Source organism: Falco rusticolus, chromosome 7 (assembly GCF_015220075.1).
Source record: "Falco rusticolus isolate bFalRus1 chromosome 7, bFalRus1.pri, whole genome shotgun sequence".
Classification (NCBI taxonomy): domain Eukaryota; kingdom Metazoa; phylum Chordata; class Aves; order Falconiformes; family Falconidae; genus Falco; species Falco rusticolus.
In genome coordinates, this window is record NC_051193.1 from 23,713,971 (window position 1) to 23,739,356 (window position 25,386).

The following is a 25,386-nucleotide window of genomic DNA, read 5'->3' on the forward strand; positions in this document are numbered from 1 at the left end:
AATCTTATGCTTCTAACACAACAGGACTTCATTTGAACACTGGAATCTTAAACAGAAAACAAGACATGTTTATAGGGAGGATATACAGAGATTTATTTAATCAGGTTTACTATTTACAGTTGAGATCATTTTCACATACTACTTGGCTACTCTACATGGCTACATTGTTTCCAAGCCAATTTAAGATCTACAGTCTAACAGTTCACTCAACACAAAACCGCTCTTCATAGAAAAATGAAATATTTCAATATAGAACAGTAGTGCATACATCATACTCCTGAAAAGCCAGCTTGTATTTTAAACTACTGTTTGAAAGATTTGATCTCTCAAGGTCAAAACTGCAGTCACATGATGCTAAAATTTTGATTAGTTGTGGGTTGTTTGGTTGTTTTGTTTTTTTTTTTTTACAATTCTATATATATAAAGCGTACTGGACTTTTTAAAAAAGTGACACTGGTGAGGGGCAAGATTGAAGTTTTTTTTTCCCCTCAAATTAAACACAGCTGGCTTCCTCTGTACAACTTTGGCCAAAAAGTTCCACGTAGCGAAGGTTTAAGACATCCTCTCTCTATATGCAAGCATCAGTCAGTTAATGTTTAGAGGTAATCTACCAAAGTAGGCACAAATCCTTTGACTTTCAGATCAACCAAATTACACTTGCAAATGGCTCTGAAATTGGAAGGTTTACTAGTATACTAAAACATTTAGATACATGAATAGCTGGCTAACACAGTGAAAGTCACACATATGGGTGTGTGTAAAGCCGAGTTGTTTTGCCCATCACCAGTGTACAGTACGGCTGTCTTTGACTGTGGAAGATGCGCTTTGACTAAGCCTAGGGCAAGAGAACTATTGCAGTAGACCTGGCCCATTCATCTTCCACTTAAGTGAGTTAAGATTGAACCGCGTGTTTGCATTCTCTTCTAGGCATAGGTTCCGCCAGTGATGAGAAGTTCGTAGGCAGGATCCCGACTCCTCCTACATAGTACTATACAGGCACACAACATGCCAAGAAGCTATGGAGAAAAAAAAAAAAGAAAACAAGCTGAGTACAAAGAAGGTACTTCAAGAGATTTAACCTCAGCACAGAAACTGTCAGCATGCTTTGCAAGACTAAATGCCCATAAGGTAAACAGCAACAAATGCGCTGTCCTTGAAAAACCTTCATTTCCTGCCACAAACAGCAAGGACAGCAAACTCTAGCCTTATTTTCTTGCAAAGTTGTCTTGGACATTTTTTTGGTCAGTCACTTGTCTTCTGGCTCGGTAATTCAGATAGAAGAAATTACTCTTTTTAAATGAAAGGTACAGAACTTTAGATACCGTATCTGGTGCAAAAAGATCAAAGTGAAATTCAAATACGTTATAAATGCATTATGCAAATAATGAGGAGCAAAACTTTAAGAGTTATGAAACTTTTTCACCCCCGAAATATTTTTCAAATGCTCAATCTCTTGTTAACATGTCATAAAAGAAAGCTTAAGTCCAATGTGAATTATTCACTTTTAGACATTTTTCTGCTGTTAAATTCACGATACCATGACTGTGCTGGCAAGTCTGCCAGGAATTTAGGGTATGATCACCCTGTATATACACATTCACAAGACTTAGACCAGATTAACGTAATCAAGGATGTAGGACACTATTTTACACAAGTTGCACATTTATTGAGGGTAGAATAAGACTACCTACTAAAAAAAGTCAGGTACAGTGTTGTGTTCTGTGGTCTACAGTAATTAGCAATAGCTTCTAGTAAAGTAAGACATTGTATTGATTTGGTCATATGCACAGAAGTTTATTCACAGACGGAAATATGTCAAGAGGCTCCTGTCACAGCTCTGGATTATAAAGCATCACCCAGATGTTAAGTTAGTTTCATTAAAACCCAAAAACTCCCAAAACCCCAAAAAACCCTTGAACAGAAAGCGAACAAAATAAAATGGGTCAGACAACAACCAATTTTAAAGCCTCTTCATTCATACAGTAAAAACCCAGGGAAAACACAGTACTGGGACAACAGCAGAATTACTCACTTCTTTATTTAAAGTCTGATGCAAACATCAGATGTAAAGTTTTAAACCTAAATGATGGTACCTGTGACATAGTACATCAGTACATCAGAAAGACTGATGACAATGTTTTAAAAATCTCAAGTCTAAATAAGCAATGATTGAAGAGGCATGGTAAAATTCTACTATGAGCTTTTAATTTCCCGGAAAGGAACAAGCTGTAAAGATTAGTAATATTTTTTGTCTGGAGCACATTATCTGGTTTAGATCTACAGCAGCAACCAGCTCAGGCTCAAAAAAAAAACCTCCAAAACATGGAGATTGAGAGTAACCTGGACTACAGCACTCCAGCCTGTTGGTAAAAACTGCACCTTTCTTTATTTTCCATTGGTACCTGGGTGGTTCCAGTTCATAGACTAACTCCCAATATATGTTATCATAGAACAGTTTGTGTTGGAAGGGACCTTTTAAAGGTCATCCAGTCAAACCTTCCTGCAATGCGCAATCTTCAACTAGATCAGGTGACTCAGGTTGTCATATTCATGTCAGAATGAAAAAAAACCCCAACAGTTACAAGAGAGAATGACTCTTCATGGACACAGTCCTTCTGAGGAGGTATGTCATACCCACAATTTAAAAAACTCCTGAAGTTGGACTTGTGAGATGGAGAGTTTATAATAGGTGCCAGTGGCTACAAAACTCTGAAGAAGGCACACAGCCTGCAACAACAAAACCTTCAACTTTATCCCCCATTCAAGAGCATTCTTTAGATAAACATCTCCTTTAGGTTTTTTGTTCCAATTCATTCTAGCTATGTATGTCAAAAATTAGTTCCCATTGCATTTCGTTATTCACATGAAAATAATCTTGTTCAATGACTCAAGACATTTGATTTATATAGTTGTATAAAATCTTAAACAATCAGGTACTATAATAAAACCTCATGTAATCTTTTGAGTTACTATTTAAACCATTTATATCCTTTTTGAGGCCACTAAGCATACTCCTAGAATTCACCGTAAACACAACTCACTCACGTATATTATCTTTCTCTGCAGAATATTTATGTCATTAAAAAAATATGCTAGCACCTCTAAACCCTTTTCTAAGGCATTTAATTCCATTTCTCTTCAGTTGCTACTTAATAATGTGAAAAAAGTATATTTTAGAAGCCTGTGGTGAAGAAGTAGCCATGCAAACCCCTCCTCAACTTTCAGGAAAGTTTAGGCATCTCCCAGTCAGGTTTGTTTAGTTTGGGGTTTTATTAGTTTTTTAAAATTTGCCTATTAGCGTTAACTACATCCAATCCTTCATCAAACCAGTTTGCTTTTTTTATACAAAAAAGTCCACTGACTGTACATACATGTGCCAAGCTTAGCATCCTGTAAGTTATCCCTAACTACAAAAGCTAGCTTTAAGAATGAACTCTGCAGCTAATCAAGCAGCACTTCTACTGCACTGCAATGCCTTTGCTCCCTTTAGTTTGCCTCCTATTTATTAGCTCCATGCTGTCACTGGTTGAGACAGGAAATTATTGCACACTGAAAGATCCCAACAGTAACTCAAAAATGAGAATACCAAAAATTACTTCCATGCAGAAAAGACTAAGTTTCCTCAAATTCCAAGCCTTGCAAAAATTCTCCCATCTTTTCATTTTAAAGAAAGTACTGAAGACTAAATTTGTTGACTGACAGCTATTAGAGGTAATGACCTTCAGACAGCCTTGCTGCCTAACAGATCAATGTCCAGTTCAGAATGGACTCTGCAGTGAGTATAGTCACAAAAAGGTAAAAACACCCAATTACTCCTCTAAGTTCACAGGACATGACCTACGTTACAGGCTATCTGCTGAAGTTTACATTCTTACCTCCATTTCAATTACCCCACAGACTATTTTGCCAAGAATCAGGCTAAGTACATATTTGAATTCTGGATTACAAGTAAGAGGATGTCACAGCTTGCATCTTATGTTTCAGGACATAAATAAACCAGTTTGAATACTGTTTACTAACAATTTGACTGAAACTAGTATAATTTTAAAACATGAATTTACAGCCACTTGAACTGTGGAACAAAGGTACAAGAATATCACCACCGATAGTAATCACATTTAAATCTACTTCGGGAATATTAGCACACAGAAGTTTCAAGGGTATTCCCAAAACCCCTGTATTCCATTTTTATTTTTATATTTTTATTCTTTATTCTATTTTTTTATTATTTTTAGTCTTTATTATTTTTCTAAACAGGCATCACGTAGCTTGTTTTAACTTCAAGCAAAAAGATTTGCTAGTGCTATAGTATAGCATTTTGAAGGAAATTTATCTGATGTTCCTATTTTCTTGACAAACTATTTCGACAGTATGTACTTTCTGCCAATAGCTTGATTACTGACACGTGGAGACAAATCAAAAAGCACCCACTGCAGAAGAGATATAACTAACATATTTGTGCTTAGATCTGATGAGCCAGGAATAACAGAGGGATGCAAGCAGCCACATTTCCATTGCAAGCATGTATCAGAAATTCTGGCCCAATTCCACAGAGGATTTAACCATGTTGCATTTTGGGGCAGACACATTAATCAACCTGCAAACTCCAAAACTAGGAATAATGTCTCTTCTTGGGATTCAGCTCACCCAGACTCTTAAGTTTTCTTCCCCACATAACAGATCTGCCACAGTAACCATGTTATGGCAAATACATTCATTTACATTACACAAATATACTTGTGTTCAAGCAGACTAAATACTGCTTTAACAGTTAAAAGTTGTAAGGTGGTTTTTTGTCATTCTTATTTCAGAAGGAAGTTCCAGAGCTGAAGTAATTGATTCTGAACAGTTCAACAATATTACCGTATACATGTTCTTGCAGCATTGCAATAGAAATTTAACCATATTTTCTCAAGACTGCCTGCAAAACATTATTTACCTTCAAACATACAATCCAGCTCCAAAGCTGATTTTGAAAACAACAGTGCCTCTACCACCTGACTCACAAGTACAATGTTTTCTGAATTCAAATACTATTAAGGGTACAAACGGAACAATGAAATTAGTTTAAGTCTCTTGGGGTTTAGCACATATACTACATTTCTCAGCAGCCATAACATTGGCACAGCTGAAAATGTGATTAGTGTACCAAGTCTACCAAATCAATGAGCATTCAAAATGCCAATTTTACAGATATGTTTAGAAGACTGTCCTAGTTGGTTTAGGCTTTTTTGTTTGTTCATTGTTTTGAGGTTTTTCGGTTTGTGGGTGGTTTTTTCAAAAAAAAATCTGAATAAATACTGATACACATTTGTCTATTTATCTAGTTACATTTTTATGACCAAAATAACTAACAATTAAGGTTCATACGGTAGACAGCCTGTACTCAATTTTAAGTATGCAGGGTTTCCTGTTCAGAATTTTTTTTTTTGGCTGAAGGCCAGAAACCAAGAAATCTTCAACACACAATGGAAATCTCAGTTGAACAACAGCAGAGTATGCTATTAAAAACCCTGGTGTATCTCCTAGGTGGTCCTGACATCATTTGTATGCCATGAAGCACAGTTAAGCTGATGTACCTCTAAAATGAGCTATCTCTTTCGAAGTTGGAAATTATGCCAATTTTTCAAGTGTTGAATGCCAAAGAACATTCATGATACTTCATACTTAGTTTGCAAGAAAAAAATTTACCATTTACATTCTAGTATGTAACCGCACATAGCATTGACTGTTCAGCTATCTTCAAATCTAAAAGAATATGCACTCACAACGCACAGTTGAAAAGTTGTGTTAAAATGTTTAGATCCTTTTGACAGATGTTCATTTATCCCCCAATACAAGTAGGGACTAAAGCTGTCATCACCCTGTTTGTACCTGTAATAACCTGGACACCAGTTTAGAATTTGATTTGAGAAAAGAATATTCTCTTACCTGAATAGCAGCAAATGCTAGCGCTGCCCAGATGACATACATCATGATCTCCTGAAGCTTCTTTACAACCAGAGCCTCACACCCCTGAAACAAGTAGACTTCTAGTATATCCATCCGACAACCACATTTAGACATACACCAAAAAAAACTCAAAAGCAAACACAGAAAGATAATCCAAACACTAGAAAAAGTCATTACTTAGTACATCACAGATTTTAAAAAAAGCCAGTTTTCTTCCCTCTACAATCTATGTTTATTTCCTTTTAAAGTAAATACATCCAAGACTTCACACTCCCACCAAAGAGAAAATTAAATGATGATCAGCAAAAGCACATGGTTCATACTTCAGCTGTCTTACCTCAGAATAAAGGTCCATCGGGCGGGTCAAACTGCCAGTACAATTGCTGAGGGCTGCTTTGCAACAGCTAAGTGGCACACTGTTATTTTTAGTTTGTTTGAACCAGACAGTATTCTCCCAGTCTGAATAGTTATGGATCCCACAGCAGCGCAACTGAAAAGTCACAGGTAAAGAGCCAAAGTGTATCAGTCAAGAAGTGGGACAAGACAGAAATTTAACTGCAATACCAAGAACACAGTACAGTAAGATTATGTTCTACTGCATAAGTAGTACCAAATACTAGAATCCAAACACTGATTCATAGATTACAACTACGCAAAATGCATATCCCCAGTGTCATTAATTCTACTAATTTTAACAGAGTTAAGCTATTTATTGACCAAATCAGCCGTTTATCCTAGTTTTCTTAGAATGAAGGAAGATAATGCTACACAAGTAGCAGAGCAACACGTCATCTGTTTTAAAGACAGAGAGGACTGAAAAGTTCCCATGTGCCTTGCTGCCTCACCTGCCTCTGTACATAGTCAATAGCACGACTGGCTGCATCAGGATTTGTGCCGTTGTATCCATTGTATACTTTCTGAATGCTGTGATCAACTTCATCCTCTACCTGTGAAGTATGAGGAAAGTATCTGCATTAGCACACCAACAGAAGTAATACAGGTTTAGGTAAAATTATTTCACTTCTAATTATAGCAATTCAGGAAACTAAGGTAACTGCCTATCATTTGACATCAGCATACTTCAATGGTACAGCTTCTCAAAATTCTAACGATTTTTGCAAAGATGTTGCTAGTTTGCAGCTAATGGACAAGAAAAACACAAGCAGCTATCTTCCGTAAGGGTTTAGACAACGTAGTTTTACACTGCATCTCAAAAGAAATTGCTTTTATTATGACATTGTGGCAGAAACCCCATGAAGTTAAGGGCTCTAGTAAGAGCATACATTCACCTTTCCACTTTCTACTCCTCCTTCAAAGTTCCAAACCAAAATCAGTATAACTACCTGGGCTAACTTGCTCCCTTTGGGACCACAAGGATATGAGCAAGTTATACTACCTGTTCTTCCCATTCTGACTGGAACACAGGTAAGTTCTCAAAAATGAGGTCTTTTGGCTGACCATTCTACCCTACAGTGACCAAGCTCTCTGTTCAGTCCCCCCACATTTCCTGAGAAACTGATGGCACTATATTGCACATAGCAACAGTTACTAGAATAGCTCCTAAAGCTACTGCAGATGAGTCAAGCTGCTAAAGATGCTGTCAAGATGTGTTAGAAATGGATGTCGCCCAAGAATCATCACTTGTTCCTCCCAAAAAGGGTCTTATAATACCTGTTTTGGAGAAAGTCTTACTAGAACCTTTTAAATAATATGTTTTCTTGTAAACTGTTACTTCAATGCACAGAAAGTTTTGTGTAGCTAAAGATTTGTTCAGTAATACGACTAACTCTGAATTGAAATTTTTCTATCACATGCAACAAGAATTATGTCCAAGGATTGTAATCTCAGGGCTGAGAATTAACTAAGCCTGCATATTCTTCAGATTTGCAAGGTCTTGTCAACACATCATTCCCTGAAATGCTTTAACAGAAGAATTTCTGCAGCAATAGCACAAGCTTCATCACCACACACACACCCCAAAAATACTGGTTATCTTTACAACTAAATCTGTATCAAGATAGTTACGAATAAAAGTCAATTTACCATGCACAGGCATCTTGTTTCAGACCAGCTTAAAATCAACTGATGATTTCACCCATGTGATTTACACCTCTGATTCATATAACAAAACAGCTGTTCAATTTGTCATACAGTTTTTAAAATCATTTACTTCAGTGCTTGCCTGTGCATCATTTGGCTTACGGTTCAATCAGGGCAACATTTCATATGAAAGCCATGCAAAATTGCATACAGTGCAAAGAGAAATCACTAGCTCTAGCTAACTGGCAGGTTTTACGAAAAATGAAGAGTGAACTACTCTACCAAAAGCAAAAAATGCCAGTAAGAACTCAACCAACTGACAGCCCGTTTAATCCCTACTGCTGCTTACAAAAAGCCTTACTTTATGGTAAGGACCAATGTCAGCAGATTCTGCAGCAGACCAGTCTATCACAGTGCGATCCAGGCATGCTTCACATTGTATTGAAGGAGTAAGAGTGTGAATTGGATCTACACACACAGGTTTTCAGAGACACATTTGAAAATCAAGATACAATGGCTGATCTTCAAATCGCTTAACTTATAAGTTAACTTATAACAATGCCACTTTGAGACATACTAAGTCTCATTTGGTACCAACAGTTTTGATGAACAACTGCCATGACTTCAATCTTGCCTTTTGTCTGTAAAGTTTTGGAAGTCTGTACAGTCAAAGTAGTTCCAACATGACTCTGGTGCCTTTAAAAAAACAAACAAAACCCCCCCCGAACCAACACAAAAAAATCCCACAGATCAATACATGCCATGTCAGAAACAGAACAAAAGACAAAGCACAGAGCAGTCTTATTTATCCAGGCAAATGTAATCAGAAACCTAAGCAGATTTCACCTCCTAGTTCACTGGTAATAGTTTAAGTTGCTTCTGACACTCTTGTTGCACCTTGAAAACAATAGTTTAAGATACTAAGTATTGCAGGGTAGGAGAAAATTGTCTTGTCATTTCAAAAGATTTAAGATTTAAATTTCAAATATTAACTCCCACAAATGCCTTAACATAAGACCAAAAAGAGACCACCTTCCCTCTTTCCCAAGCTCTGACTCTGCATTACCTATAGCTGTGAAATTGTATAGTAGCAAGACAAAAATGAGAGGCAACAGGAACCACAGCTGGGACCAATCCAATTTTCAAGTGTTTCAAGTGTGTAATTTCAGATGGGCTAGGGAAGAAAGATGTATGCATCTGCTTTTATCTGCTCTGAATGCTGTTCACTGAAAGAAGAGCAACCCACGTTAAGACTGGAACACAAAAGAGTAAGATGACCACAGCTTAGTCCTGATCAGATCCACAGTAGTCCCTGCATAACTATAGCACACTATGCCTCTGCAAGTCTTGGAGCAGAAGGCAACCATTCAAGTTAACAAGTAAGAACTCAACATCTCCCATTCTCCAGGAACTGTACTGCTTTCCTCAGTTGCTTCCAAGGTCTACTTAAGACTACAAGCTTCAGAGTCTCAAGTAATCTTAGCATGCTGCCAAGATATCAGAAATCAAGTGTAGACCATGACAGAAATATATCCTGAATTGAAGCATCATTGATAGAGCATATTTGTTGAAGCAACCTATTCTGTTATTAAGTCAGATTTATAATTCATAGTTCAGGGTCCTCTTGCCAGCTGCTTACTCAAGGCAGTCTTCCTTTGTACACATAGCAAAAACTAGATTTTTTTACTTAACGGTTGTGTCACCGCATCTTCCGGGATAGCGGGAAAAAGCAGGGAGATAATACTGAATTCTAAAACCTGTGCTGTTTATGTAAACATAGAAGTCCCAAGAAAGGTAAATGGTGTTGTAGTTCAGCTTGCTATTAAGACATCACTGGAGTGTTCTATACATGCTGCAATCATATTACACGTCACAGCTAAAAATGCCTCTTCTGCTAATTTCTTGGCAAAATTTAGATGTGGACATAACAAAAGGCAGTGACCTGCAAGTTAGGAATTTCTTTCCTTCAAGCTGCATTTTGGTATCACTAATACCATGTGATACATTTCTACTGCATATTATGCTGGTAGAAACACAACTGATGTCATTTTTCTGGTCCTCTTTCTTAACTTCCACTAAACAGTGTGAGAAGTCATAATTTCTTTAGCCATAAAACCTGTCAACCACCTGCAAAAAGCTAGACCATACACATAAACACATTCGATCTTTTTAATTTTATTGTTATGCAGTTAGTTTGTATACCAAAACACAAGACAAGATTTAAGTTACTGCACATCAAAACAATATGCTCTAGGTTCAAATACTGTGTAACCTAAACCCTTCACAAAGTCAAAGCATAAATAAATTAGACTACCATCTGGAAAACTGAAAGGTACCAAATACCATGAGACTCCTCTCTGCTGTTCAACTGTTAATGATATTTCTAGACAAGACTTTCCACTTTATTTAAAATATAGAACATCAGTATTCTAAGATACTGACATCTAGAATTAATCCACTTTGATGTTTGGTTTTATTTCCTTAACAAATATCCATTAACAGTTCTACAGAATCAAATACAGTAATAATTACACCACTGTATTTTTGTCACAGTTCACAACAAAACATTTACTGAAATTAAGAAGTTATTACCTTTGCTCTGTAAATGTATCCAAGAACCACCACCACCACTTCGGTGATGAAAACCAAGAGCAGGATGATCACAAACTGTAAAATACAATCAAGAGTGTGCAAACAGTTTTACCCATTTACTTTCTGAAAGTCTCCAAATAGAGTCAGCTATTTGGAACAATTTTTCAGGCAAGGTAACTTAAAGCAGGCAATTAAGTTGACCAAATGAGCCCAGAATTAACTTCATTCAAGAAACTTTAGTGTTCATAGCTTCACCAATTAATAAGAAGCTGCCCAGCCAAGCAAGGGCTAATCATTAGGACTGCCAATACCGTACTGGAGTGCTTTAACTGTTTCTTTCAATCTTCTGTTAGATGAATAGGAATGTCACATCAAAGAAGCTACCCAGGCTGTTATTAAAGAGTAGCAGATACACTAAGGTAATGTTTCTTCACATTAGGCTCTATAACAACTGACAGAAACAGCAAGCTATGTGTATGTCTTGCTATATTTAAGAGCACTTTTAAAATTAACTGTTAAAAGTCTACACATCATCCAACAAAAAAAAAAAACACACAAACAAAACGAAACAAAAAACCCACCAAGAAAAGCCCAATGGGGACAGTTTAAATACTGGTCTGTCTTCTCTCTTACCTAATTCTCAAGGTGAAATTACAGTTAAAATACTTGGAAATACATGGCATAAAATACTGCAAGCAAAATGTCCAAATTAAGCCATGAAGAAAAATATTTAGGCATTGAAACCACCCTCAGCTAGCCTCAGTGCAAGATACTTAAAACCAAGGAGGCTCCTGGATCACCTTTCCCTCTGTCCTATTTCAGCCTTTCAACCAGAACAAAGTGAGATTTAAAAATTGTTATGACTGAATCATATGGTTTTACATCTTTTAAATGAGATGACCACAGCTCTCAAAAAGGTAAAACTGAGGAGCCCTCTGCTGCCAGAAATGGCTAATTTAACAGCATTATTTGGAACAGAAAATTGACATGAGATGTTAATAACAAAATAGAAGGGGAAAACATATCAAGCCATAAAATAAGATGAGAACAAATTTAAAATACTTTAGAAGTCTATTAAAAGGGAAGGTAGCCAAATATACAACAGCCAAATACTATGACATAAGAACTCTGCAACTTACCGTAGCAAGTCCACAGCGACTTTCTCTAATTGTGGCACAGCACCCAATAAGTCCAATAATAAAAAGAAGTGTTCCCACAGCTATAATAATAACTGCTGGAATTAGTGTGTAGACGTCTTCGAAGAAATGATCATAGTCATCATATGTGATGAACACATAGGCTCCCACGTAGCACAGTATGCCTGCTGCTGCCTACAATAGACACATTAGCATGGTAAGTTTCTTTGAACCCCAAACCCTCCTTTCAGCAAGGGTACTTTGCAACAATTATTTTATCAAACACCATAGTCTTCCTCAGACGTTAGATTTTATTTAAATTTTAACATCTTTATTAGACTATAGCATATATTTATTAGGAACATCTCAAGTGGGGCTAGCCAGTAGTTTTTAACTACACTTAATCTAGGCAGATTTAGTTTTGACTACACTATGGAAGCCTTCTGAGGCACATCATCAAGAAATGAGGGTAACCATGCTATGACAACAAAATCTCACTCCCTGTTCTCAAATAATTCCTTCCCATGCTGTGAACTAAACCTTCTGCATAGTCTGATATTCACACAGTGTCTCATACTTTTGAGAACAGGATTGCAGCCCATCTGAACAGCAAATGATTTGTTACTCAACAGCTTTTCAGAGCATGTACGCAGTTCTTTTATCTGCCATTGTTACCCTCTACTTATTCTTCCATTTTGCTGATTACCACCGACGATTTAATGTTAGAACAGAATACATGCACACATTGCAAACTAACTTCTGCTAGGGAAAAATGAACTGCTAGAAACAACCTTTCTGAAGTGTTCACAGCACTGGAAAATGTGATTCTAACCAACAGATCAGGCAGGAACAAATACAAACCACTAATTATTAGAAGACAGAAGCAAATACCTAAAGACACATAACACAAAACTTTTAAAAGACATTCTCAGAAGGATCATTGTACAAACTGGTCTTGATTAAACAATCATTTAAAGTTACCACAAATAAGACCTATAGGATGGATCTGCCACTATCTACATTTAAAACACTTCAGACAAAGCACTTGCATCAATCTGATATCTTACCTCCCTTACAGTTACAGAAATCTCAACACATCAATACCTTTCATTAAGCTGAGCAGACCTAGTGAAGGACAACTGTTGCTTGACAAGCCAGCTAACATACATTTATTTCAAAACAAAAGGACCTTACCAATTTTTGCTTTATAAACATCTTTATTAACTGTCTTCACCTGCAGAATGAAAAAGTTCTGCTATATATTAACATGAAGCATTTATGTTCAACTGACTTGCAATGATGGACAAAATTTGAATATTTCATGACATTTATGGCGTCCCAATGCAAGGCTAAGCTAAAACAAGCTGCTCAGAGGATGCAAAGCTAAGCTATGATCTGAAGAACTTCACTGTAACCAGTAGTTATCCCCATCACAATCCAATGCATACCCCAGACACAAGAGTTCACTTAACTGTAGTATTACACACTTCAGCTCGGATTTGAGGAAAAAATGTTGGAAGCTGCCTCCCGCCCTCCCTTCCCACCCAGTGGTGCTGTGACAGTGAAGGCAGACAGACACACATATAGCTAGTAGCTATACTACTACAAGACTGGGTCATGCTATTGTAGAATCAAAGAACCAATAATTCAGGCCAGGAAGGACCTCAGGAGATCATTTAGTCCAATTTCCTGCTGAAAGCAGAGTCAACAACAAATTCAGACCAGGTTGCTCAAGGCTTTGTCCAAGGTCTTGAAAATCTAAGGATGGTGATTCCACAGCCTCCCTGGGCAACCTGTTCAGCGTGGCAGAGAACAAGACGTAAGAGGACTGGTACCTAGTATTTCAGCACTGTTTGCTACTATGTACTAGATGTACTGCAATATTACTGCAACTACTTCTTATAAAACAATACTGCATAAACACTACTAGAATACTACTCTACACACAGCATATCCCCTACAGCACCTCTGTTATAGAAACACTATGTCAAAGAAAAAGGTATCGAGAACCAGCTCTGAAGTATCAGTAGTTCTCTGTGGATATGAGCAATATATTTCACCTCTCTGCCTCTTTGTAAGTGTGTACTCCGCAGGAATCTTAGAAGTATAGAGGAGGCTCACATTCATCCACTAAAAGGTGCTACGGTGGTAGCAAAACTGAAAATTCAGTAACAGTCAAAGACCAACAGCAAGACATCTTTCCCAGACAAGATGATCTGAACTGAACAACCTATTACAAAATCACCCCTTTGCACAGAAGATGTTGAAATGCTAATCCAATTATACAAATCCTGCCAGGTTAGGTACAACATGGCAAAATGTGGATATAGGACATACAATTTCTATATATAAAGCAAAGATTCAAAGTACTGTCACTGAACAATGGAATTACATTAACTGTTGCCTAGCAATGAAGCCTGCGAATGACAGGCTGGTGAGGTAATCTCCAATTTCTAAGAACTAAAATGTTTGTTAGAAATACGGTATATTGCAAGGTGGCAGGTGAAAACGCACAGCTGTGACCAGCACCAGGCACAGAAAACAGCACAAAACTGAAATCAGAGCCATTTGTCCTCTGTTGTATGAAATTTAAGTGGCTTCCTTCTTTTCTAAGAAAAATCTGGTTCCTAAACTGCATGAGCATATTTATTTAAAGAATGTATTTGACACAAAAAAAGTTGAACTTTAAAAAGCCCCAACAAACTGTCTACAGGTGTTAGCTTTCCTTCCCTGCTTCAAGAAGCATACAGTTTTAAGACACTTCACCCTTCCAGCATTATGCCAGATGAGTCTGACAAGTACAGAGGTTAAACACTGTCTCAAAGCAAAGTCACACTCCGTCCTTGTTAAAAACCCTAATATTTTGTAATTACTATTGGAAAGGCAGATTTTTCTTTAGACTTATTAAAGCAGCCTGATCTGAAGAAGTCTTCACTTTACTAAATCCTTTCCACACGTGGTACTTCAATGACTAATCAGCCACAGCAGCATTTAGCCTTAGGTTTTGCTTCTAAAGAATGTTGTAGAACCAGTGTTTCTGTGAAAGAGGCTACAGAATTTTGAGTACAGAAGCATGCATTCATATCTACGAACACTGCACTAGAATCATGAGGAAGCTGAATATAAAGACATTGACTCTACTTGAGGTGACCATACCCTTACAAATTACTGCGCTCTCTTCCTCAAAATCTCTTCAGTTAGTAATCAGGGTGGGGGGGAAAGAGTGCCTGCTGCATCTTTCACAGGTTAAAATTTACAAAGACCAAAACTCCTGTCCTGTGTAACTGTTTAACACTATTTTTTAAGAGGTACCATACCTAGTCTATCACACTGCAACACTACCCAGTTAGTTTACAGGAAAAAAGCTTCAAATGTCATCCTCTTTCATTTCACATCACAACCACGGGACGCTTAGTGTTTTCTTCAACCTGCTCAAAGGCCTAAATCAGGAAGGGGGAGGTCTCAAAAACAGCATTATAGCTGAGATTAGGAAAGTGATTTTGTAGCAATCCTTTTTGCTCATTTTGAATATTTTCTCATACTACATTCTGGTTTGCAGCACTGAATACTCTTAGCAGTGTATAACAGGACTCACTTTGTATGAAACCAAACCAGAAAATGGGTGCATTTACTGTGCTAACTGCCAACAGGTGGTTCAGTTGATAGGACCAGACTAGCCTTAGGTACTTCCTCCCTCCCCACAACTCAGTAATTTCAACACCCAGTCCCAGCACAATTGGGTTGTGTTCCGACTCCACAGTACCATGTCCTGTGTTGATTTGAGTCACCAATACTGTGACAAGAGATAAAGACAAAGAGCTACTTTTACCTATACAAAGTATGCAATCTACCTTGATCAGCGCTGCACCAGTTAAATGCACATTTATTCCCTGTTGCAACCCAAGAATAAAGTTGAAAGAAAAAAAGGCAAAGCCAAACCCCCAGAACAGTAGCATGCACTTAAATAATTTCTTTCTTGATGAGGGAATCATCTAGAGAAACTGAAATCTGTATCACAAAACATAAGGACAATTAAATAATAATTCAAATCTCAATGATTATTATCCTGCAGAGTGAACAGTAAGTCTGCAGAAGTCTCACTCGAGTCAAACTAAAAGGCTACCACACTTAGAATCATGCATTTCCTATCATTAAATGGAAGCCAAATATATGAACTGTGCACAGTTAAGTAAGTCTTTGATAAACAGAGCCTGAAGGAAGCATTCTTGAACTTAATCTGCTCAAGGCTCTGAATAGAGATGGCAGCAGCTCCTGAATCTGTGCCAGGTCACATGCATGCTCTATGGAGATGACTGGTTGTTCAGCATTCACATCCTTTTAGAGTTGTTTGCATCTAACTTGTAGGACTGAACCTGAAGTGGCACACTTATTTTACAATTAACCTTCAAGAAGGGTGACAAGAAAGTACAGTCAATGAAAACAGTTTGTTGCAAAAGGCTTGAGCAATAAGACATCCTTTTCATCAGAGGAAAAGGTAAAAAAATATATAGACCTCCTATGGCTCAGAAAAAGCTGGATATTATTGCTTTGGCGTGGGCCTCTAAGGAGTTATTAAAAGCCAAACAAGCATGCAAAAAAATGGAGGGAAAACTGGAAGATCTAATGACACAATGATACGTGCCATGATAAACATCACTCAAAACATTATAGGAAAGCATATTAAAAATCAGGGTACTTACAGCAAGTAAACTTTTCCCTATCTTTGTGCTGGTATAATACATCCTTTTAATTAAGCCCACGCCTATTTCACAAAGTCAGCTTTCACCTTTCACATGCACTGAGGTATATAAGGCTACAGACTGTGTAGACGCACCCTGGAACAATTTCAACACTGGGGTTTTGTTTGTTTGAAGGTTGGGGGGTTTTGTTTGTTTCTCTAAGTAGGCTGCAAACACACACCAAGAACTGTTTTCATGTTTTCAGTAATGCTCATACATTGCAGCAGCCTGAAAGCTAAAATTCTGTCTAGCTAAGACAAACAGTAGGTTGTTCACACTACTTGTTCTGTTGATCATTTATTTATCAACCCTGGACATTGCAGCTCAATTTACAAACTAATGCTTCCTTATACTACCCTACTAATGTTGCTCCCAAACAGATCTGATTTTAATCCAAATATTTTAAAGCTTCACAAAGCACTGTCCTTCACATTACTTTTGCCGTTTACCTTGCTATTGAATTTTCTTCACTTTGGGACAACAACAGAACCTACAAAAAAAGAGATTTTGAATTGGTTTTGGTACTCTTTCACTTAACTCGGCCAAAGAATAGTATTTGTCCCTTTAGAATCTGCATTTAGTCACAGTTTTCTGAAAAACACAAAGTCTGTGAACAAGAAAAGTAAGGTAGCAGCAAAGTATCATGTTAGGAGAAAACACACCTTATGTCCAATTAAATAAGAGGAATATTTCACCGTTTTGGAAAGAACACCTACTTATAAACTCCTACTACTGCCAACTTGACCATTGCTGATCGGTAAATTTTGGTAGTAATACAGACACCACTCTAAAACCAGTTACTGTTCATTCCACTAATAAAGCATCTTTCAAGACATACCTATGGTATATTCACACAGACTGCCTGCATAGACTTTGATAAAAAGCAGAAGAAAAACCCAGAAAAAAAATCTTCTACACTAACAGTCCCTCACCTTTTCTGCCTGAATCCTGTCCTAGGACCACTCTCCCAACCTGTGCACTGCTCTCATGTTAAACTTCAGTGCATCTTTGTCCTGCCTGCCTTTCTAGTCTGACACAAACATGCTTTTTTTTTTAAAAAAAACAAAACAACAAACAACCAAACACAACCAAACCACCAAACAAAAACTGTACACTTCAGGAGAGTTTTTTGAGGGTCTACAGTTGTAATCAGTTTCATTCTTCACAACAGTCACTTTTCTCCATGCCTACCAATACCTGAACATTTCTTGCCCCTGTGTAAGGATGCTGATATTATGGTTTGCTACCCAGTTTCTGGGCTTCTTAGAATAGTATCTTCAAGCGTTTTTTTCCACACTACTTCTCCATTATTTGAATTATGCTGTATTCCACGAACATTTTTGGCTCTCTCCAACACTACTCATAGCCTGATTACTGTCAGAGAAAGTGTCTTCCTGATCTGCTGCTGCTTTAAGGGTTTTTTTTTAAGCTTTCTGTCCTTCAAAATCTAGTTCCTCAGTTTTAACTTCAAAGGCCCTATAGGATATCTCTGCTGTTTACTTCTCTCACATTCTTTTCAGCACTTTGCTACTCATCTCCCTCTCCACATGCCCTACATTATTTTTCTCTACTTGCCTGAATTGGTGCCCATCTACCTCAGAACTCAATATATTGTTTCCTGACACTTTGTTCTCATTCTCATCAATAATAATTCAACTGGAACACTGAGCTTTAACTGTCTTCCAAAATCCTTTGGGACAAGAAAGCTAGCAATTCCATTCAACTTTGTAACACAGGTAGAAATACTTTAAAGGCTTATAAAACAAAGCCATGTAAAATTCAAGTATGCCAGACTGCTTTGTCTATAGTAGCCAAATCCAATTCCATAACACTATGCATTAAAAAAAAAAGCAAATTCAAATGCTTTTGCAGTTAAAGCAAAAGGCTGAGCTAGGATGCTTTTGCATTTGTCATTACATACTTTAAACATCACTAACTGCAAGAGGCAGTGCATCAGCAGACTGAGGGTTGGTTATTTTTTTCAACTAGAAAAGATTTTAACAATATAGTCATTCTTTTACACCTAGTCATCAGGCTTTTAACTTGACCTGGTGGTCCACTGTGTCCAGATTACTTTCCCCACACAAGAACAAGGATGATTACTCCATTCTACAAAGTAAAGTGGTATTTCAAATTCCACATATTACTCAGAGACACCACATTTAGCTTTGCAAGTCGTTTTTGCTTCTGTTAAGTATTAGCTCTACTTTTAAGCACAAGACCAGATGCAAAGGTCCTGAAAAAAATCTCAGGCAAAGACTTGAAACTCACCCTGTAAAGAAACGTAAGTGATACCACCAAATTGAAGCCTTACCAAAAATCAGGGCCTGGCCCATGTTTGCTACCTGAAAATTCATATGCAAACATTGTAAGAAAAGAAAAAAATATCAGAGGCATGATAGTTTTAAATCCTTTTTTTTTAAAAAAAAAAATTCTTTAATGCACAATTCCAAACCATTACACAACCCTGCAAACACACTCTTCACTATCATAGCAGCAGAAGCACAAAACATTCAACTTTCATACCCAGCAGTGACTGCCCTTAAGATAAAAAAGGTTTCAGTCAAGTAATCCCTGATAGGTATCCTTTGGGATCACCTGTCAATTATAGTCTTTGATCACAAAAAAAACTTCAAGAAGTTTCTTCATTACCCAAGCTTCTAAAGTCCAGTTCAGAAGCAATTCTCAAGCTCCCAATAAAACAGAAAAATAACTTTGCTTATTCCTGCATGTAGGAGGAAGCCAGCTCTACTTTTCTACCTTTTCTTTCTACTGCTAAATTTCAATGAATTTTCCCATTGCTGCATTTTCTTCTCCTCTACCAGAAACCCAAAATACTCTACATAAACATTGATAGCTACTGCTTTTTATAAGGATAGCACAGACAGTTTCTCTAAGTTAATTTCTAATGCCGTGGTTGCTGTACTGTTGTAAGTGTGCGTAAGTTGTAAAGTGAGCACAGAACTGTAAGAAGCATTCTTGTTGTACAGAACTGAAGCCCTGAGACCTCTCCAGACAATCATACCAAAGAATGTTCTATAATAGCTTAGTCAAATTAATTATAAAATTAATGATTTCAAGTCAGTTAAATAATTGCAAAAGCAACTTAAAAAGTTAGTTCATAAATACTGAATTCAAAGTATCAGAGAAGCAGGGCTCGTTCCTTTTCTCAAGGAGGACGACACAGGTGAAGAAAGCCTCGAAGCAAGCACAGGGTATTAAGTACTGTTTTAGCAGAGCAGGCTGTCAAACCACATACATTCTTTGGGAATATAAACTAGACAGACTCACTTTTCTAAGCAAGACTACAAGCATCTCTGAATATTTATCCTTCTATCCTATATACTAAATAAACGTATGCCTGAAAACATTTCCCTAGCATTTCTGTCTTCATCTCATTTCTTCAAAGTGTTTTCAACTGAATTATGCAAGTCACCCACCCAATGAAGCCCTAAATTAAGAGTTCACAAAATAAACACATTTGACAGGAGTCTTTAGATATTTCTTTCAGGTAAATTTATTTCTTCCTCTTTCAAATCAGTGCAGACTTATACTTTACCAAAAGTTTTGGGGATTATTTATTTTTTTTAAAACATCCTATTCTCAAATACTTTATCATCATCTTTTATTTGTGATCAGTCATACTCAACATCTCACCATCAAGAAAAAAAAACAAGTATTTCTAATTATCAACTAGTGTTGAAAATTTTTAAGACTACAGATTAACGTCCTCCTGTCACACCAGTCATTCTGATCCTTCCCCACTGAAAAAAATACACATCCCAAATCTTCAGACTGATCATTAGGATTTCCACTCTACCAAAACTATTCCTTAGAATTCTGTACTAGAAGTTACATTTTTTTTAATTTCTAAGTTATATTATTCACAATTACTTCCTATGCAATACCTTTCCTTAAAATAAAAAAACAACTTAGCCATCACCTAAATAAAAATGAAGTCACTAGTTGACCAAATAGATGTTGTGCAAACTTAAGACAAGATAAAGGTCAACTGAAGGATTGCTTTTCCTTTGCCATTTATCATATTTACTCCAATACTAAATCATAACAACAAAACACCGAGAAACATATTAACCTGATCTGTATTCCTCTGATCTTTCTAAGGCAACTTTTAACTGATGCTTCTTATCAATGATTTTCTTTGTACAGTGCCTTTGAGCTTAAGCACTCTTTGCCAAATTATCAAAAATTCAAAACAAGCACTTCATGCAAGATCTATATCATGCTGCTCTTACTACTACTCATGACTTTTCCTGCAGTACTCCGTTTTAAGGTCAATTGTATGTCTACAGTAGATGTACTCAATGTTTGACATGTCTGCAAACCAACTCAGCTAAACTGTCAAAGTATCATACCAAAAACTTGGAAAGGTGTGTAAAGCACATCCAGCTTTCTATATAATAAACTAGCACCTGTCATATTGTGAGGTGATGTAGTTTCTATACCCCATTGGGTTTTTTTAAATATAAAAATCCTGTAGTAATTATTAACATGTTAATATAAGAATTTAACAGGATAGGAAAAACATTTTCACAAGACCATACAAAAAACAAGATGACTTTTTTAGTGTCAACTGGGAAATTTAGTAGCTGGAAAATAAGTAGCACAAGAATTCAAGAGAAGATGAACTTGTAGAATCACTGTCAAACTGGATGGAGTTTGGGTTATTAGATGATGAGTAAGTGGGTATGGCTCTGACCTGTCAGCGAGCCTGATCTGCCTTTTTCAGAAGGCTTGAAAGGGAAAAAAAGTTACATCCTAGACTATACAGTGTAACAAAAACACGCCTGCTTTTTCTTCAGCAGGGCAAGTGATAATATTCTGAACATCTTGCATTCATAGGACAGCTACCAAAGCACCCTGAACATTCACACCCTCCCACAAACATGAAACCCCTGGCAAGGCAGGGGGCCAGGTGTCAGGGAAGTAAGTTATAATTCACTTTGATCAGCTACTTTTGCAGAACTTCCAGTAGCAAACTATGCAGAAGCAACTCTATTACTACAAACGACCATGAAGATGATGACCATAATACAATAATAATACTAAGATTTATAGATTATAGCCTAGAGACACACTAAATTTATAAAAGCAATTAAAGCAGGTTTCACAGTTACTCGACCAACTGTAAGAGGTTACCTATTGTCAAGTCTCAGTGGAGATCTGGATAATCTCATTACCAAAATTAGAATTACATATGAATGACAAGCAAAAGACTTCTGTAACATCACAAAAGCAATTACATTATCAACTAGATGGGCACCAAATGTTAACACACAGTCAGCCCAGTCAACAAATGAAATATCCTAGATAAAGTGTTGGAATTCTTTTACCTCCTTTGACAAGCTATCAGCACAAGTTTGACTTCTTAGGCTGGAGGTGGTTTACAGAATACAAGATTGGTGACATTTCAATTTGACATGAACTACATCCTATCTAAATACAATCAATCTGTCCATTCTAAATTAAGTCAAGTTTGTCTCAAAATGTCATTAAAAGTTGTAAAGCAGTAGATTCAGCATTAGACAAAATAACTTTGTACCCCCACTGTTTGAGCTAATAACTGCAAACTTCAACCTGCAATTACATTACTAAACACAGCAAATTACGAACAATATCTTTCAAAGATACACAATAAGAAAACTACCACTAAGTTTTTATGGCGGGGAAGAAATTGCACACAGAATTTGTGTTCATTTATTCAAAACAGCACATAATTCATATCAGCAACTAAATAAAAATGTACTTCAAGATGCCATCAGGAACGCAACTCAACAACTGTGTTCAGTCAAAAACTTTATGACATAGCTGCTATTAAATAGCTTTTTAAATACCACTTGCAACTATGCATGTAACAAAACGCCACACCCAACAAAGAACATTCTAAACAAATGGCTGTACTAAAATGTTCATGTAACTACTACATACTTCAAAGACAAAGAATGGAGCCTATACACCTCAGTCAAAATGGCAGACTCCTACTATGCCTCAACATTTACTGCTCATCTCTCCGAACAGCTGTATAGAGAAATGCTGATGAGACTGAACAGATACGCATTTACCCTGACCACGATTCATTTTTAGGCACCCATGAGAGGCATTCCTTCATAAAACCTCAGACAAGAACATTTATCCTTTAACACTTTATAGATTTCACGTGGCTTTCAATATTAAATGATGTAGTTATATATAGCTACAATTGAAGGTTTTAATATCTTGTTACCCACTATTACTTTTTCAAAGCTGAAATCTCTGAACAGCTGGGACAACAGATCTTCTGTTCCTGGAGCTGGGATTAGAGGATGAGAAATGCAGTAGCTAAATGCAGAAAAGGAATTCTTAAAAGTGTACAGATAATCTTTAATTTTATTTAATTTACTTAAGAGTCATGCTGTTCTGAGAGGCCACTTATTACAGTGAATATAATGCCAAGCTACAGCCTGTATGCCCATCCTGAGAAAGGTCATTTATAGGAAGCAACCTACTGTTCTACCAACCCCGGTATGACCGTCAGCATAACTGTAGTTATGGGAGGTTTAAGCAACACATAAACACTAAGATGCAAGTGTGGTTACTGGAAAAAGCGAAACATAAAACTGGCTTTTTGACTGTTAAGTTCTGTATCTATCTATCTCCCAATTTTGTGTTAAAAATACATGGAAGAAAATGGTGCTCCATACCTACCACGAAGTATCTGGGACAGACGTCCTTAAAGTCTCAGGCCAAAGCCTAGATGGCCATAAAAGCTCCACAAAATTTAAACTCACTAGGACCTGAAAATCTCAATAATGCATCTCAAGCTGAATTTATTTACACAAGCGTCTCTACCTCAAGATCTCTAATGCTCGTTAAAGCTTCATTGCCAGGTTACTGAGGCAACAGATTCAGCTTCACTCACCTCAGAATTTTTGGGGGGAACGTGGTGGGGTGTGTGTGTGTGTGAGCTGGGATGGAAAGGACTGCGCCCACCGCTAGAACACGGATCCCCGCGAAGGAACACAATACGCCTGTTAAACCGAAAGCATGTAAATACGAACTGAGGCAGCGAGGCGGCGCGGGGGGACTCGCAGCTGCTGCCGTACGCGAGCGAGGACCAGAGAGCGGCGAGGCGGCCCGGCCCCGGCCCGCAGCGCTCTCAGGACCGGGCCTCACGCCAGAGCAGCCCCGCGCCCGGAGACCGTGACCCTCCCCAGCCGCCCCCAGGCTCACCCAGAAGATAAGGTTAAGGAAGACCAGGACGGTTTTGGAGGAGGTGATGCCGCACTGCCCCATCGCGCCTGCTGCAGCCGCCCCTCAGCCTCCGGCCGCGCGGCTCCGCTCGGCTCCCTCCGCTCCCCTCAGCCCTGCTCCGCCACCGGCCCCGCCACACGTGACCCCAAGGAGCCAAGGCGGCGGCGCGGGAAGCCTAAGATGGCGGCCGCCTGCGTCACGTGGCGGGAGGGGGCGGAGGAACCTAAGATGGCGAACCGCTCCCCCTTAAAGGAACCGCCGCATGCGGCACAGAGGGGCGGTTGTGAAATGGTGCGAGCGATTTTCCTTCCCCTCCCTCAGGAGAGGGACGCTGTTCGTAAGCTTCGATGGCAGCTTAGGCTGGAGCGGTCAGCACTCCTCCTGCCCTCAGAGATTCCCCCATAGCACAGCCAGTGACATCTCTTAGTAGGCGTTTAGAGCATGAGGGAAAAAGAGACCCTGCTCAGTTGCTGTCTGAGGGCGGCTGGTGGCAGGACTCTGTGCCTTCAGGAGGTGTTGGGCAGGGGGCAAGAGCTGAGGTGAACCCACAAAGGAGCAGCTGCCCGTGAGATATCTCTTCCAAAATAACAGCAATGAGGACCGCGCTGGCTGGGTTGCCTTGGTAACCTGCCACCAGCAAAGGGCATAAAGCTGCAAGGTGTTGGGCTGTGAGATCTCCGGGTGTGCTGGTGGATTTTAAAAGAGAGATGGAACCTGGGTCCCAGTGACCACGTTACCTGTGCACCAGGAATGGCAGGCAGGGAGAGCAAATGTTTAATGAGGGGAACACCATGCATTTTGCAATCAGGACATTTGTCTAGTGGGAAGAAGTGATGCTTCCAGTGAAGTAAAAGAACATGCTCTTGTTGCACAACCCAACAAACTGTGAGGAAAGTACAAGTGTAATAATTGTCCGAATATTCTGGATGTATCCAAAGAGGGTGGGATGTGCCAGTGAAGAGCGAAGGAAAAGTAACTTAAGAAGTTATGAGAAGATGTGCATGGTTTCCACAAGCTGTGCTTTTGCTGAGACTGCGCGTGAGCTCTGGCAGTGAGGGCAAGGTAACACCCATCCAGTATTTGCTGCCATATTTATTGGTAAAGTTCTCTTTTGCAGGATCCAGCCCTCCTTTGTGAGGGCCTTGTTTGCCACCTCGCTAGTCAAACCAAACCCCTCCCCCCTTCTGGCATCGTGGTATCTTCCTTCTTCCTTCTTGATCTTTATCTTTTTCTCCTCTCTAATCCTCCCCTTTTCCTAGAAATAAATGTCATTCCTGAGCTGTGCTCCCCTGCTTGGTGAGTTCGCCCAATCGCTTGTCTTTGCCTTTTCTGCCAGGTTTACTTCTAAGGTGGGAACAAAACTAACCATGTTATTGAGGGCCTTAACATTTTAGGGATCAGTCTTGTAAAGGCAGACGAGTAACAATCAGTTATATATTGCACTGTTCTGTTTCCATGGTAGCAAAGTTATGGGTTTTTTCCTCCTACAATTTTGGGAAGTTGTATCCAGAACCAGTTCCTGAATACCATGGAGATAATAAGTCTTTTTTCAGCTTTCAAGTCCTTATATGCTCTTGGATGAAACTTCCCAATCTTGCAAGTGTTATCAGACCATTTTCTGTCACTGAACATCAGTTTATATATCCAGAAGATATGCTCAAAGTTGGTTGCATTAT

The 25,386-nt window shown here is 38.3% G+C and overlaps 1 protein-coding gene across 1 annotated transcript; it reads right to left on the bottom strand.

Moving 5' to 3' along the window:
• Nucleotides 1-68: 68 nt before the first annotated feature.
• TSPAN3 (tetraspanin 3) lies at nt 69-23,874 on the bottom strand. Its single transcript, XM_037394675.1, has 7 exons — nt 23,690-23,874; nt 11,724-11,915; nt 10,585-10,659; nt 6,798-6,899; nt 6,290-6,442; nt 5,932-6,015; nt 69-1,016 (listed from the first exon to the last, which is right to left on the bottom strand). The coding sequence occupies exons 1-7, from the start codon at nt 23,750-23,752 to the stop codon at nt 924-926; spliced, it is 762 nt and encodes a 253-aa protein (XP_037250572.1). The 5' UTR covers nt 23,753-23,874; the 3' UTR covers nt 69-923.
• Between the last annotated feature and the right edge of the window lie 1,512 nt (nt 23,875-25,386).